This window comes from Salpingoeca rosetta (genome assembly GCF_000188695.1).
Source record: "Salpingoeca rosetta unplaced genomic scaffold supercont1.22, whole genome shotgun sequence".
Lineage (NCBI taxonomy): Eukaryota > Choanoflagellata > Craspedida > Salpingoecidae > Salpingoeca > Salpingoeca rosetta.
Window position 1 is genome coordinate 1,168,084 of NW_004754912.1, and position 16,723 is coordinate 1,184,806.

Below are 16,723 nucleotides of genomic sequence, written 5' to 3' on the forward strand. Positions count from 1 at the left end.
GTGTGTGTGTGTGTGTGTGTGTGTGTGTGTGTGTGTGTGTGTGTGTGTGTGTGGCATCGAAGACCAGAGAAACGACGCCAAAGCCAGCCGTTTTGGAGGCAGCCAACGGACATGCGCAAATGTACACAGTCCAATCAGCAACAAACAGCGCACACCATACAATGCACACACAGCACACACAGCACACACAGCACACACAGCACACACAGCACACACAGCACACAAACGAAACAAAGACCACAAAAGCACAATTGAATCCGCCACAACCCCACGAGACACATTCACCTTGATTTGCGTGAGGGTGATGTTTCCTTGCCAGCAGGGGAATCCTGGGCTCTGCGCCAGCGTGATGTTTGTGATGGCATGCTTAGGTCCAACCTTTGTCTTCAGTTGCGCGAGCTGCGATTGACAGTGGTAGCCGAGGGTGCTCGTCACCTCCACCTGGAGGTGGGGGCATAGCGCAGACAACAAGAGGGAGGGAGGGCAGGAAGAGGAAGAAGGAGGGGTGAGCATAGGCACAGCATAAAACAAACAGTCATACGAGCACTCACATGCACACACGCACACTCACACGCACACACGCACACACACACACACACACACACACACACACACACACACACACACACACACACACACACACACACCTGAACGTCAAAGGAGACGGGCCCTTGGATGCAGTAGTCTTGCTGCTGCTGCGAGGCATCATCAGCGACAGGCAGCGCCGTCGCAGCCATCATCATCACCATTATTGCCGTGCACGCGAGTGCCGCGACGCGAGGATCCACTTGACGCATCATGATGATGATCCGTGACGTGAGATGGTTTGCTGTGTGCTTTGGAGGCACGTTGTGCGAAATGGTGGAAGGAGCCGCCCATCCATTCATTCGATGCTTGCAAGCACAGCTTGAAACAACACCACAAAGTGTATTATTTTCCAATGTATTCTTTTTTTCTGGCGGTCTTTGTCTGTCTCCGCACACACCAACGAACGTTGCAAGAGAGAAAGAGCAGGAGGGAACGTTTGCGCGCCCACACGCACTTGGGAGAAGGACAACGGCCACCGTTCACATCATCGTCATCAAACGAGCAAGCAAGCAGCAAGCAAGTCGTAGGTGCACCGACAGACACAGCTCGCGCTCGTCCGTGCTGCATACGTGTGCGTGTGTGTGTGTGTGTGTGCGCGTGCGTGTGCGTGTGCTGAGGGCCGTCGCCCGCGCATCACCCGAACCTGTGCAAGATGTCAGACACCGAGCCCGTTGCCAGCTCCAGCAACGCCAACAGTGACAACAACAGCAACAACACCACGAGTCACCCACAGCCTGCACCCCCCACAACAACAACAATAGCAGCAGCAGCAACTACAACAACAACACCACCGGATGATGGCACTGCCGCCACAACCACAGCGACAACACCAACGACGGCTGTGGCAAGTCAAGAGAACAAGGCTGGCGACGCAGCAATGCCAGCGACACCAGCAATTCCAACAACAACAACAAGTGCAGCCATCGCTACCACTGCTGCCACCACCACAACAAGCCAACCTGGTCCGGTACCAGCCACAACAACCAACGCGTCGCCTCCGACAACATCAGCTGCAACAACCGAGTCTGCGCCGGCTGTACCGGCGTCACCGCCAGCGACAACAAACAACCCGGCAACAACAGCCTCGCGGCAGCAACCAGCAGGCCCACAGGGGCAAACACAGGCTGCCACAACAACAGCAACAACAATGACAACAACAGCGACAAACGCTGCTTCAGCCTCACAGCAGGCAACGCTGTCAGCGGCAACAACCCAGGCAAGCACCACAACACCTGCTGCGAGTGCTGCGGACACGGCTATGCCAACGACGCAATCCACCACAAACGATGCGGCTGCTTCTGTACCTTCCTCCTCCGTTCCAACAACGACATCGGCACCCGTGACTGCACAGTCGACAACGACGCCCCCACCACGTATGACGGCAACATCACCGATGATCCCGACGACCACATCAGCAAGCACACCAACAAGCACATCAGCAAGCACACCAGCTGCACCAGCAGCCGCAACCACGACCACAACACAAACATCAACACCTCCGACCGCAACACAAACAGCAACCACGACAACAACGACACCAACACCACCTCCAACCACAACACAAACAAGCACGACCCCTGCCCCTACACCGCCGGCAACAAGCACACCAACACCAACAACGACAGCGACAACAGAAGGCGATGATGGTGGTGTGTCGACGGCGGGAAGTTCGGCTGCCCGCACCCCGCGTGGCGCCACGCCAACATCGCATACATCATCACCATTCATTCCGTTGCAGCAGCGCACAGCACTGCCCATCCCCTCCATGGTGAGCGCGCGCGCTGCCGGTGGTATGGGCGGCATGACACCACCGCCATCCCGTGCCTCCACGCAACTTGGGTTTCGCACCGTGTCCCCTGTCACCGTCTCGTTTCCCGGCAGCGCCACAGCAAGCGCGCAGCAGCAGCGACAGCAGCAGCCACCTACCCAAGTGATGGGGCAGCCTTGGGCTCGCACGACACCTCCAGGCACGACAGCAGCGACAGCAGCGACGACGACAATGACGACGATGACAGCAGCCATGCCAAGCATGGCAACTACCAGCACGCCATCCATGACAGCGCCATCCATGACAGCTACAAGCACGCCAGCAGCATCATCTGTGTGGAGGCCACTGTCGTCTGCTGGCACGGTGCAGCCCACAACCTCCACACACGCTGCTGCCACGGCTGCGCCGACACACGCGCCCACATCCACATGGGCCTCACAAGCCACCGCTCCACACACAACCGCAACGAGTGCTGCAACACCAGCCAGTACTCCACCCGTGATAACGCAGCCAACATGTGTTGCATCCACAACACCAGCAGTCACACCGGCCTCAACAGCGGTGGCAGCATCGGCAGCACGGACGACGACGACGGCAGCGACAGGCCAATACACCCCCGTCGGCGCCCCGACCACCACGAACGTGGCGGTGACATCAGCACCAGCTGCAGCTCCTGCCACTTCAACGTCAATGATGACAGCAAGCAGTCGTGCCACGCCCACGGCGCTCACAGCCGCTGTTGGGGCACCACCATCAACCACTGCCCCTGCGCCAACATCCACAACGACAGCGACAACACCAATGCCAATCGCACCATCGTCGTCGTCGTCGTCGTCTTCGCTGGCTACATCGATAGCAGCTCCTGGCGCGACACAGCCCGCCACGGCATCGCACCAGCAGCTGCAACAGCAACACCAGCAGTCGAATCTGCAAACAGCCGTGCCAGCAACAACCTCGCCCGCTGTCACCGCCACCGCGTCTACAGGGGCACCAACAACGACAATAACAGCGCCGGCAGCAACAACAGTGGCAGCATCCTCAGCACCACTGATACCAGCTCCTTCATCAACGGCACCAGTGACAATGCCAAGTGCATCCCACACAACCACACCAACGACGCCTGCAGTCGCTGCCACCACCATCACCCCATCTGCCGTGATGAGCATGCAGCGCCAGCCCCAACAGCACATGGCAACAGGAACAACAGCGCCGGCAACAACAACGACGACAACGGGAGCGAGTGCGACAGCCAGTGGAGCAGCAGCAGCAGCAGCGGGCCAGCGTTCATCGATGGTGTCACACCCAATGCTTGTCACCAAGCAGCATCAGCAGCAGCAGCCTCAGCAGCACCTGTCTGGGCTGACCAGCGGGGATTCGCGACCTGTGACAACGACAACAACGACGACAACGATGGCGACGCGGCCCGCCCTTGTGCCACTGAGCATGCCGCAGCCAACGACAACAGCCCCAGTATCGGTGTCAGCATCAGCGCCACCGCCTGCATCGTCATCATCATCGTCGTCATCGCTGTTTGCGAGCGTGCCTTCCACGGCAGCGATGGCGGGAGGGGCGCGAGTGACGGCCGCACACATGACCGTCACTTCATCATCAGCCATGTCTGGTGGAGTCAACCCAACCCAACACCATCAGTATCAGCAGCAACAGCAACACCAGCATCAGCAGCAGCAATTATCATTCCCTCCAGCATCGTCGTCGTCGTCGCCGTCGTCGTCATTGTCGGCCGCGTACAAGCCCGCGCTTGCAGTGACAACCGCTCCGGTCAGCTCCGCTGCAACAACAACAACAACAACAACAACAACAAACACAGCAGCAGCACCAGCAGTGGCCGCCAGAACCACGGCAGCCTCAACGACGGCAACATCAACAGCGACCACGGCATGGCAAATTGGTGCGGCGAACCGCGCCACCCCCGCCACAGCTGCGACTCCAACAACAGCACCGTCGGGAAGGGTGGGTGTTGTGCCAACAGTGGCATCATCGTCACCAGTCCTCAGCTCTGCTGCGGCAACACCAACAGGCTACAGGCCCTGGCAACAACAACACCAACAACAGCACCAGCACCAGCAGCGGGCAGCGGTGTCTGGGGTGCCACTGCAGAGCGGGCTGGTGGCGTCCTCGTCTTCGGGAGTCACGATGGGCATTAGCCAACAACTGCTGCGATACGTGCAGCAGCAGCGACTACAACAACAACAACAACAACAACAACAACAACAACAACAACAACAACAACAACAACAACAACAACAACAACAACAACAACAACAACAGCAGCAGCAGCAGCAGCAGCAGCAGCAGCAGCAGCAGCAGCAACGGCCACAGGCAAATGGTGTGCAGGCAAGGACCACCCCAAATGCCGCCGCTGCGGGTGTTCAGATGCCGGGCGCAGCTCAGCAACCATCACCAGCGATGATGGCAGGAGGACGGCAGCAGCCACCGCCGCAGGCACAACCGATGCGGACGCACATGCACGCACAACAGGCACACCTGCAGTACCAGCAGCAACAGCAACGGCAGCAACAACAACAGCCACAACAACAGCAGCAACAGCGGCCTAACGGTCATGTGCCTCCCACGACAATAACGCCATCAACAGCGCCGCCGCAACCAACAACAACGACAACAACGACAACTTCAACAACGACAACAGCAGCACCATCGTCATCGCCGCCACACGCGACGCTACCGCCGTGGGTTGTGCAGACGTCGTACCTCACGCCGGCCCAGGCCGACCAGATAAAGGTCTTTGTTGCAGATATGTTGGATCGTGATGTGGCGTGGGTCATAGCACCTGCTGCTGCACGTGGTGCTTTTGCACACGCGCGATGCTGTGCGTGTGAGCGTGCAAGTGCATGTATGTGTGTGTGCGTGTGTGCAGGCGCACCGTCGACCGTTTGCTCATGCTGAAGCTGCCTCATCCTGTTCATGTGTGTGTATGTGTGTGTATGCGTGTGTGTGTACACAATGTGTGTGTGTGTGTGTGTGTGTGTGCAGCGTCAAGTGGAGGCGTATCGCGCCATTGCGGAGAACAAATCGCTCACACCGGAGCAGCTCACATGCACGAGCGTGCGGTGAGTCACATCAACCACACAACACATGCGTGTTGTCGCGCCGTGCTTTTTTTTTTTTTTTTAATGTTTCTCTCCAATGTTTGAGCTCGTGCACACGTGTGCACCCGCATACACGCACCCGCAAATGGGCCTCCCTCTCACACACTCCCTGTGTCTTGTGTGCAAACAGGAAAGTGCGGGTTGTGCCTGCGTTTCAGCGAACGCTCACACATCAGCGGCAGCTGCAGGATGACATCCCGCTCAAGCCGCCACGCCTGCCCATTATCAAGTACGGACACATGTGCTTGCATGCATGTGGCATAGCATTTGTTGTGCAATCATGTATCGCACACGCGCTTCAACTTCAGCACGGCTGCTGCCGCTCCCACACACCCTCTCATTCACGCTTCTCCCATCACGGATCTTGTGCACATGTTTGTGCATGCATGTGTGTGTGTGTGCGCGTGTGTGTGGACACAGGATGACACGCGATGAGCTGCGGCGAGAAGTACGGGAACAGTTCAACACGCGCATGACCAACCGCTGCCTCGCCATTCAGGACGAATTCTCGGTACACACACACACACACACACATGGCTGCTCATTGCTGTGATGATGACTGGGCTGTGCGGTTGCCTGATCCCACTTGGCATATTTGCTCACCGCAAGAACTGTGCGCGTGTGTGTGTGTTTGCGTGGTGCGCGTGCGCCCTTGTCGATATGAGCAGAAGAAGGACGATGTTGAGTCTGAGGAGGCGGTGTCTGCCACCATCGCTGTCCGCGCGTTTGAGCTCCTTGACCTCCAGCGCCACCTGCGCCGACAGCTCATTCCTTACCGTGGCGTACGTTGTCCACATCCATGCACCATGACTCGTGTGCTTGTCTGCAATTGGGTGCCCGTGAGAGAGTGTGTGAGTGTGAGAGAGTGAGGAGGGGGAGAGAGAGTGTGTGTGCGTGTGTGTGTGCATGTCTGCAGCTGTGTGTGTTCACTAACACATGACTTGTTTGCCCTTTCCGTTTTCATCCCACCGTGGCGGTTGCCACTTCAGTTGAATCTGACGAAGACAACAGCAAAGCAAGAGCGCAAGAAGGCAATTCGAGGTGAGCACCTGTGCATGCATGTGTGTGCCTGTGTCAGAATGGGTGTATGCGTGTGTGCCAGGGTGGATGTGTGCGTGCCTGTGTCAGGGTGGATGTGTGTGTTTGCCGGAAGTATGCGCCAACTCATCATCATCATCATCATCATCATCATCATCATCATCATCATCATCATCATCATCATCATCATCATCATCATCATCATTATCATCATCATCATCATCATCATCATCACCACCACCATCATCACCACCACCATCATCACCACCACCGCCACCATCAACATCAGTGCACCGTGACCGGGAGCGGGATGAGGCGCGTCACCGGCTGCAGCTGCAGCGGCAGCTCAAAGCGCAGAAGGAGGGACGCATGCGCGAGATCCTGGACCACGTCAGGCAGTTCAAGGCATTCCACCGATCGTAAGCACCACATGATGATGATGCTGGTGGTGGTATTGGTGGTATTCATGTACTTGTTGGAAAATTGGTCTGTGGACGGCAATGGGTATGTTTTTCGGAGCTGACATCTCAACTCATCACACACACACACACACATCGCACACACGTGTCACACGCACGCACGCACGCTCACACACCATCATAGGAATCGGTCTGCCATTGCGCGCACGGCCAAGGGCGTGATGTCGCACTTCCAGCAGAAGGAGCGAGAGGCGATGCGCATCGAACAGGAGAAGGAGAAGGAACGAATGCGCAAGCTGATGGAGTCGGATGAGGCCGGGTACCGTGCCATGATTGACAAGGAGAAGCACAAGCGCCTCGCCCTGCTGCTGGAGAAGACAGACGAGCACATGGAGAGCATGAAGACGATGGTGCGTGGCCGGCCGTTTGCTTTTCTTTCTCGCTTGGGTGTCTGGGTTGTGGTTGTGGTTGTATCCGTTTTGCTCTGTGGTGCACTCGTGCGAGCGTGTGTATTGCCTGCAAGCAAGACAATCATACTACCCGCCCCTTTCACATCATCTCACCATTAATGTGTGTGTGTGTGTGTCTGTGTGTGTCTGTGTGTGTGTGTGTGTGTGTGTGTGTGTGTGTGTGTGTGTGTGTGTGTGTGCAGGTGCTTGCGCATCAGCGGGAAGAGGAGAAGGAAGCAAAGCGGAAGCGGCGGGAGAGCGAGGCCGTGGACGCTCTGGACGAAGAGCACCTCATCGACGACGAAACAGAAGGTCATCCCCTCTCCCCTCCTGCTCTTGCTGATGATGCCCTTGCTGTTGCTGTTGCTGTTGCTGCTGCTGCTGCTGCTGCTGCTGCCGTGTTCGGTGGTTGATGGGAGTTGGATGGTGACTGCCGGCTCATCTGTGTTGTGAGGAGTCACGGTGCATTGCATTGCACTCTGTTTAGAAATGCATCGTTGGTTGTGCTCACATCCCCATTTTGCGGCTGTTTCTCGTTCCTTTTTACCTGCGTGTCGGTGTTGTTGAATGTGCAGACGATGCGGCGGCGGAAAGGAGAGAAGCAGAAAGGATAGAAGAAGAGAAGAAGAAAGAGGCAGAAAAGTAAGTGCATATGCGTGTGTGTGTGCATGTGCAAAGGAAGTGAGCAGGTGCACATACGCATAACTTCACACACGCACACACTCACATACGCATAACCTCACACTCACACACACATACGCCTAACCTCACACTCACACTCACATACACCGACATACATACGCATACATACACACACATACACACCACCCCCACAGGGCGTCGTTTGGTACGGGCCACGACATCAAGGAGAAAGTACAGCAGCCAAGCATCCTCGTCGGTGGACAGCTCAAGCCATACCAAATCAAAGGTCACTCAAACAGCTTGCATATGTGTGTGCGGGTGTGCTTGTTCTTGCGTGCGTGTGTTGTGTGTGTGTGTGTGTGGTTGTGTGATTCTGTGCGCATGTCTGTTGTTGACAATCTGCAATGTCGCTTTGCTCTTCTCAAACCATACATTCCGCCTTACCCCCCCCCCCCCCCAATTACCCCTTGTTGTCTCGTCCTCTCAACACCTCTGCTTGTGGCGTGCAGGCCTGGAGTGGCTCGTGTCGCTGTACAACAACAACCTCAACGGCATTCTCGCTGACGAGATGGGTCTTGGCAAAACCATCCAGACCATCTCTCTCCTCACTTACCTCTTCGAGTACAAGGTGCCGCTGTGGGTGTTTGGCTTCCTTCTTCTTTTTTGCTCTTCTTCTTCTTCTTTTTTTTTTTTTTTGACAATGTGCTTGTGTGTGTGTGTGTGTGTGTGTGTGTGTGTGTGTGTGTGTGTGTGTGTGTGTGTGTGTGTGTGTGTGTGCGCGTGTGTGCAGGAGCATGCGCATACATGCGTGCCCAATGTTGTCACTGCTTCCCTTTCTGCACAACATTTGCTCATATCCATGATGAAACCATGCATGCATGCGCTGCCAGCGGAACTATGGCCCCTTCCTCATCATCGTCCCCCTCAGCACACTCTCCAACTGGCGAATGGAGCTCGAGAAATGGTGTGCTGCGTGTCATTGGATGTGATGATTGTGGTCGCAGTAGCGAGGGTGATGGCAACAGTGGCCACTTGGCGGCATCCTCTTTCCACAGCTGCCTTGTTTCATCACCACCACCACAATTCACCATCACAACCACAATTCACCACCACCATCACCACCATTATCATCATCGTCAGGGCGCCTGTGCTGCAAGCGCTCGTCTACCGTGGTGCTCCACAGTACCGCAAGAGCCTCAAGAAGACCGTCGTGGTGCGAACCCATTGCTTGCTCGCACCATTGCTTTGTTTGCTTGCATGCATGCATGTATTTAAGTAGCGGTTGGTGCCCCTTGTGCTCGCATTTGTGCCGACCATTCACGTGTTCACGCTTTCGTTCGTGCAACATGTGTCTGGTTAACAGGAGGCGAAGTACAACGTGCTGCTGACGACGTATGAATACGTCATTCGCGACAAATGTACGCAACACGCGCTGTATTCCTGTGCTGTCTTTTTGCTTGTTGCAGTTTTGTGTGTACGACCATATGCATTTTGATGCTTGCACTCACACATGGATTCATGCACGCATGCACTCACAACACACACACACACATATGCACAAACACACACACACAACACGTATGCACACACACACACACACACACACACACACACACACACTGCCCCATGCACCCCGCCCCCCAGCTGCGCTTGGGCGAGTGCCGTGGGAGTACCTCATCATTGACGAGGGCCACCGCATGAAGAACAAAGAAGGCAAACTGACCCAGACGCTGACGCAGAGCTACTCGTGCCAGCGCCGCCTGCTGCTCACGGGAACACCGCTGCAGAACAACCTGCCCGAGCTGTGGGCGCTCCTGAACTTCCTCCTTCCAAAGATCTTCGAGGTACACCAACACCTGCATGCACTCATTGGACGTGCCTTCTTCATGGCGCGTGCTGTGCATGGGTGCCTGAGCAAACAAAGCGTTCGCTCGTTTGCTTGCTTGCTTGCTTGCTTGCTTTGTCTGCCTGTGTGCAGCTTCTTGCTTAACACCACCGTCATGCCCCTCCCCCTGCCCCGAACTCTGGACTCTGCTCAGAGCGTGCGCAACTTTGAGGATTGGTTCAACGCGCCCTTTGCTGGCACGGGCGAGAACATGGAGCTGTCGAATGAGGAGACAATGCTTATTATCCAGCGCCTGCACAAGGTGCGCCATCATGTGACTGTCGCTGCTTGGGCACGATTCGCTCCCAAGCCATTCCTGATGGCTGTCTGGGAGGGGGGGGGGGTATTCCCCCATTCCGCTTCCACAACACTGCTCACTCCACGCCATCCATGACCCCATATTTGTTTCCATCACCTTGTACTATCTTGCACTTCACCCACCCCATTTGCTCTGCTGTGCACATGTGTTTGTGCTTGCATCACGGCTGCAGGTGCTCCGGCCGTTCCTTCTTCGCCGCCTCAAGAAAGACGTCGAGTCGCAGCTCCCAAATAAGGTGACAACCGCTGCTGTTTGTTTGTTTGCTTTGTTTGCTTTGTTTGCGTTGTTTTGCTTGCTTGCTCGCTTGCTCTGTCCTGGTTGTTTTGCTTGCTTGGTTGGTTGCTTGCTTTGTTTGGTTGCTTGCTTTGTTTGGTTTGTTCGTTTGCAAGAAGGGTGAAGAGTGCATGGCAGTCCTTGCTGGTTGCATTCGCCATGGGTTCCCCCCTCCCTTCTTCTTTTTCACACACACACACACACATACACACACACACGCGCGCGCGTTGCGGCTGTAGATTGAGTATGTGATCAAGTGCGAGATGTCGGTCCTGCAGAAGCAGCTGTACAAACACATGAAGGAGCACGGCGTTCTGCTCACGGGCGACGAGGCAAAGTCGAAATCGGGCCACCACCACAAGAAAAGAACCGTTCACGCCCTGAGGGTACGCTGCTTCTCTTGCTGTTGATTATTATTATTATTGTTGTTGTTGTTGTTGTTGTTGTTGTTGTTGTTGTTGTTGTTGTTGTTGTTGTTGTTGTTGTTGTCATTGTTGTTGTTGTTGCTGCTGCTGCTGCTGCTGCTGCTGTTGTTGTTGTTGTTGTTGTTGTCGTCGTCGTTGTTGTTGTTGTTGCTGCCGCTGCTGCTGCTGCATCACATCACACCCGATTACGTCACCCAACTCAACCGTTCCCATTCCTTGCCCATTCCTTGCCCCTCTGTCACGTACTCACCCATGACTCGCATCCCACGCCACACGCTCATCCCTCTCCCCATCCCTCCTCAAACAGAACACGCTGATGCAATTGCGCAAGCTGTGCAACCACCCGTTCCTGTTCAAGGAGATTGAGGTTGCGTATGCGCGTCACCGCTCGCTGCAATACGTGCACGATGAGGACTTGTGGCGTGCGTCTGGCAAGCTGGAGCTCCTCACGCGCATGCTGCCCAAGTTCAAGGCCTCAAAGCACAAGGTCGGAACACCAATGCGTGGCGTGGCGATTGTGGTTGTGCAGCGCTGCTGCTTGTGATGGTTTGTGGCTGCCTGTGGCTACTTGTGCTTGTGCTCGTTTGTGTTGCGTCGTGCATTAACACCTGCTTATTTGGCGAGCTCACTCCAATCTTGCTCACATGTGTGTGTGTGTGTGTGTTGTCACCGCCAATGCCACAGGTTCTGCTGTTTTCGCAAATGACGCAACTGCTGACCATCCTTGAAGACTTCTTCACGGCAATTGGCCTCACTTACATCAGGTCGGTTCACCGCATCACATTCGTCAGCGCCCCCGCCTCTCTCCACATGCTCACGACGACGACAATGGCAAATTTATGCTCTGTCTCACCACCGCAATTGTTGTCTGCTTTGATACGGGTTTGCTCGTGGCTGCTGCTTCTTTATTTGTTCATGTGTTTATGTTTGATTCTTATTGATTTGTCATGAATTGCCTGCAGGCTCGATGGCGGGACGAGCGACGAGGAGCGTGGGCGGCAGGTGAAGGAGTTCAACTCGCCCGATTCGCAGATTGACGTGTTTGTTCTCTCGACGCGCGCCGGTGGTCTTGGTCTCAACCTGCAGACAGCAGACACCGTCATCATCTTTGATAGCGACTGGAACCCGCACCAGGACCTGCAGGCACAGGTGCGACATGGTGTCTGTGTGTGTGTGTGTATCTGTGTGTGTGAGTGTCTGTGTGTGTGTCTGTGTGTGTCTGTGTGTGAGTGTGAGTGTCTGTGTGTGTGCCTGTCTCTGTGTGTGTGTGTGTCTGTGTGTCTGTGTGTGTGTCTGTGTGTCTGTGTGTGGTTCGGACTTTGTCCTCTGTGAGGTTACCTGCGAGCCTTGTTTTCAACTGCTTCGTGCCTGGCCCTGACATGGCCCATCGCACTTCAACTCATCCATCCATCTATTCATCCATATGCCTATCGATGCACATCCGCGCAGGACCGTGCCCATCGTATTGGACAGAAGAACGAAGTGCGCGTATTCCGTCTTTGCTCCATCAACAGGTGCACACACACACACACACACACACACACACACACACACACACAGCTACATGCTTAGTGTTGCTTGTCGTCGCAAATACCACACTCGCGTTCATTCCACCTCCTACTCACACCTCAATATCTCAATACAATTCGTTTGTCGCTCACAACTCATCACGATGGCCACCGCGATTGCATCCTGTGCAGTGTTGAGGAGACAATCCTTGAAGCCGCGCGGTTTAAGCTCAACGTCGACGAAAAGGTGTTTCGTGTGTGTATGTGTGTGTGATGGCAGGACATTGCGTTGCTGGTTGCCTTCACGTCACATCGCTAGCGCTCACGGCTACCACCCATGCCTTTGAAGCAACCTCACACACGCTGTTACCCCTCCTCTCGCCCGTCAACCTTTCCCCCCCCCCCTCTCCAACCACCACCACTTCCTCTCCTGGCGCATAGGTCATCCAAGCAGGCATGTTCTCGGGACAAAAGGTCGACGCCAACGTGCGCAAGAACTACCTCAAGGTGCGCACACAACAACGTGCCGTGTCGTGTCGTGATGGTGGTGTGCGTGTGCGTGTGAATGCAAATTTGGTTGTGCTGATTGTGTGTAGGTGTATGTGTGTATGTGTGCACGCATGTGCCCGTGTTGTGTTGTTCGCTGTTTGCTCATTCATGTTTCCAATCCACCGTTGACACCCCGCCCCCTTGCGGCTACACACCCTACTTCGCGTGAATGGACGTGTTGAGTGCAGAATCTCCTTGAAAGTGACGCAGCCCGCGAAGAGAGTGCGTTTTCTTGCTGATGCAGTTCCCACTACCACACGGAGGAAGTCCACACCTGAACACCTGAACACACGCCCGCACACACACACACACATGCACGCACACGCACAATACATGCACATCCGCACAAGCCTATGTGTATCAGCTGCTCTGACGCATAACTGTGGCATGTGACTGCCCTGGGTTTGTTTGCTTGCTGCTGCAGGCGAGGAGAGGCCACCGACGAATGCGCAGTTGAATGAAATGCTGGCGCGATCGGACCAGGAGCTCGTGCTCTTCAACGAGATGGATCAGGTGGGCTGGCAATGATGCTGGCAATTGTGGTGGTGGTGGCGTGCCTCATGAGCGCCACTTGTGCATGGAGACCACAGCAGCAGCTGTCGGTTCACACATGGACGCGCATTTCCTCACGTGTTGCTTCAATTCTTGATTTGTCTGTGGTGGCTGTCAGGAGATGAAGGACAAGGACAAAGCGTGGAAGACAGAAGCGCGCCACACGCGTCTCATTTCCAAGGACGAGCTGCCAGCATGGATGACGGTCAGCCCAGCCCACATCAGTACACACGCACACACGCACGCGCACACACACGCACACTGCGTGCATCTGCATACAGCCTGCACACCAGCAGTGCATTGACAACACAATTTACACAACAACAACAACAACAACAACAACAACAACAACAACAACAACAACAACAACAACAACAACAACATTGCATGCTCACCCCACCCCTGTTGCCTCTCGCTGTCGTCAGGACGATGCACGGATGACGCGGATGGTGGAGGAAGCATCCGACACGACGCCAAAGGTGCTCGGCCCACGCAGGAGGAAGAAGGTCAACTACATTGTGGACAAAATCTCCGATCGCCAGTGGAATGCGGCGCTTGAAGCAGGTGTGACACTTGGGAAAGGGTGGTCTCGTGCAGTCTTGGTGTCGTTTTGACCGACGACTTGTGGTTGTGTACATATGACCTTTGCTCACACTCGCACTCACACACACACACACACACACACACACACACTCTCTCTCTCTCTCTCTCTCTCTCTCTCTCTCTCTCTCTCTCTCCCTCTCTCTCTCTCTCTCTCTCTCTCTCTCTCTCTCTCTCTCTCTCTCTCTCTGTGTGTGTGCCTGCAGGCACGCTTGATGAGCTGTATGCTGGTGGACGGCGGCGGTCTGTGTCGGGGAAGCAAGCAGCCGACGGGAGCGACGTTGAGGAGGAGGAGGAAGAAGAAGAAGAGGGAGCAGTGCAGGTGCTGGGCCAAGATGAGGCATCCCAGTCAACCCAGGCAGACAGCGAGGCACAGACTCCAAGTCAGTCGGGGAATGTTATTGTGTTCATCCGTTGCACGCCTTGCGTGTGTGTGTGTGTGTGTGTGTGTGTGTGTGTGTGTGTGTGTGTGTGTGTGTGTGTGTGTGTGTGTGTGCTGCGGTCTCATGGACCATGCAACATGCAAACCATCACCACAGGTGCGAAACGGAAACACGATGAAGCTGCCACACCCACCACCGCCGCCACCACCACTAGCAGCCGTGGCGGTGAGCCGGAGACGAAGAAGGCGAAACCGGAGCCGACGGCCGCTGATCTCCAGCCGGTCTTCCTCGAGGTCGTCGACTCGCTCGGTCAGTCCGTCTGGGCTGTGCTCTGTGTGTGTGTGTGTGCGTGTCTGTACTGTGTGTGTGTGTGTGTGTGTGTGTGTGTGTGTGTGTGTGTGTGTGTGCGTGTGCGTGTGCGTGTGCGTGCGTATGTTTGGGCTGCCGTGTATGCCTGCAAATGTGCTGCGGATATGAAAGTGTGCAGTTGCGTCATGTCGTTCACCCGTTATGCAACGAACCTGTGACGATGACGCTTCGTGCAGAGGCTGCAACGGACCGGCAGGGTCGCCCGCTCGCCGACGACTTTATCGAACTGCCGGACAGGAAGGAGATGACCGAGTACTACGGCCTCATCACGTGCGCACACGTGCAATTGCTCCTCCTGTTCGTGGTCGTGGTGGTGTCTGGGTGCTTATCTGGACGGGGGGGGGTGAAATGTCGCGCTTTGCTATCGTACATACACTTGTGTGCGCACATAACTCACGCCTGTCCATGCATTGGCTCACATGTGGTGCTGGTGGTGCTGTTGCTGTGCAGTCGGCCCATCAGCCTGTCGATGATTAAGGACAAAGTGTACGGGGAGAATTACAAGACAATTGAGGCGTTTGAACAGGACATGAAGACTCTCATCAACAACGCCCTCAAGTTCTACGCCGACGGATCAAAAGTATGCCCGCGAGGCATGCGTGTACATGTGTGTGTGTGTATGTGTGTGTGTTTGCTTCGTTGTTGTGGTTTATGCTGTGCTGTGGCCGCTGAGCTCTCGATACAACGCCATGCATTGCTTTCTCCCCTCATGTGTGGCCATTCATCTTGAACCTCTCCTTCCATCTGTGCGTGTGTGTGCAGACGTACAACGATGCGCTGTCGCTCGATCGCATCTTCAGGCAGAAGTTGGCAGAGGCCGTCGAAGACATGAACGTATGTCGTCCGACATGTTGTGTACACGCATGTACACACGTGCAGCCGCCCTTCCCGCTGCCTCACCCGAACACACACACACACACACACACACTCTCTCTCTCTCTCTCATTCACTTGCGCACACACACCCACACACACCCACACACACTCTCTCATGCACTCATTCACACATTCATCACACACGCACACACACACTCATTCACACACACACACACACACATCCCGCCCCCTTCTTTGGTGCAGGCCGATGAGTCTGAATCAGAGGAGGAAGAAGAGGAGGATGAGGAGGAGGAAGAAGAAGAAGAAGAGGAAGAGGAAGACGATGATGGTGAAGATGACGATGGTGATGGTGATGGTGACGACGACGACGATGTTGATGATGATGAAAATGATGATGATGAGACGCGGGAAGATGAGAAGGAGAGCAATACTTCGACACGCGAGGCGAAGAACACACAGGCAACGAAGCACAAGCACGACGACGACGATGATGACGATGACAATGATGGTGATGATGACGATGACAGGAACATGCGGAAACGAGCGAAGATGAGCGATGCAAAGGATGATGATGATGAAGACAACGAAGGTGCGGGTGATGAAGACAATGACGAGGAGCAGGAAAATGATGATGACGATGGTGCTGATGACGATGCCGATGGTGATGATGGTGGTTTGAACACGTCGGCCGAGGGCGACACATCGCGCCTGTCATTCCAGACGAACGAAGACTCGATGATGTCGTTTGATGATTCGTTTGTGGCCTCTGCCGCACACGGCAGCGCCCTGCCCTCCCTTCACACTGGTGATGACGATGATGGCGATGGGAATGATGATGACGACGACGACGATGATGATGATGAGTGATCGCGTGGGCAGGCCAATTGTCATCGTGATCGTGTGTGTGTGTGTGTGTGTGTGTGTGTGTGTGTGTGCGTGTGTGTGTGTGTGTGTGTTACAATGAATGGCTGTGCATGAACTTGATTCCTAGT

General features: G+C 55.2%; 3 protein-coding genes across 3 annotated transcripts in view; 2 read left to right on the top strand and 1 right to left on the bottom strand.

Moving 5' to 3' along the window:
* The window catches only part of PTSG_07486 (uncharacterized protein), a 1,789-nt gene extending 937 nt beyond the window's left edge, over positions 1-852 (bottom strand). Inside the window, exons 1-2 of the mRNA XM_004990935.1 lie at positions 648-852; positions 286-441 (exon numbers count right to left, since the gene is read on the bottom strand). Of these exons, the coding sequence (XP_004990992.1) occupies positions 286-441; positions 648-800 (309 nt within the window). The 5' untranslated portion in view covers positions 801-852. The remainder of the gene's footprint in view (positions 1-285; positions 442-647) is intronic.
* A 1,501-nt stretch (positions 853-2,353) lies between these two features.
* PTSG_07487 (uncharacterized protein) lies at positions 2,354-4,521 on the top strand (the record flags this gene model as incomplete). Its single annotated transcript, XM_004990936.1, has 2 exons — positions 2,354-2,437; positions 2,470-4,521. 2 exons carry the CDS (start codon positions 2,354-2,356, stop codon positions 4,519-4,521), a joined length of 2,136 nt encoding a protein of 711 aa, XP_004990993.1.
* Positions 4,522-4,659: 138 nt separating this feature from the next.
* On the top strand, positions 4,660-16,659 carry PTSG_07488 (CHD1 protein). Its single transcript, XM_004990937.1, has 35 exons — positions 4,660-5,116; positions 5,369-5,445; positions 5,615-5,713; positions 5,905-5,995; positions 6,153-6,266; positions 6,474-6,525; positions 6,812-6,941; positions 7,126-7,351; positions 7,594-7,702; positions 7,966-8,032; positions 8,227-8,318; positions 8,542-8,660; positions 8,923-8,996; positions 9,173-9,245; positions 9,396-9,450; positions 9,677-9,876; positions 10,072-10,179; positions 10,409-10,471; positions 10,749-10,895; positions 11,242-11,421; positions 11,619-11,698; positions 11,897-12,083; positions 12,384-12,448; positions 12,635-12,689; positions 12,884-12,949; positions 13,180-13,213; positions 13,416-13,504; positions 13,662-13,748; positions 13,969-14,107; positions 14,350-14,526; positions 14,683-14,835; positions 15,072-15,165; positions 15,346-15,475; positions 15,658-15,729; positions 15,975-16,659. The coding sequence occupies exons 1-35, from the start codon at positions 4,751-4,753 to the stop codon at positions 16,596-16,598; spliced, it is 4,494 nt and encodes a 1,497-aa protein (XP_004990994.1). The 5' UTR covers positions 4,660-4,750; the 3' UTR covers positions 16,599-16,659.
* Positions 16,660-16,723: the final 64 nt, after the last annotated feature.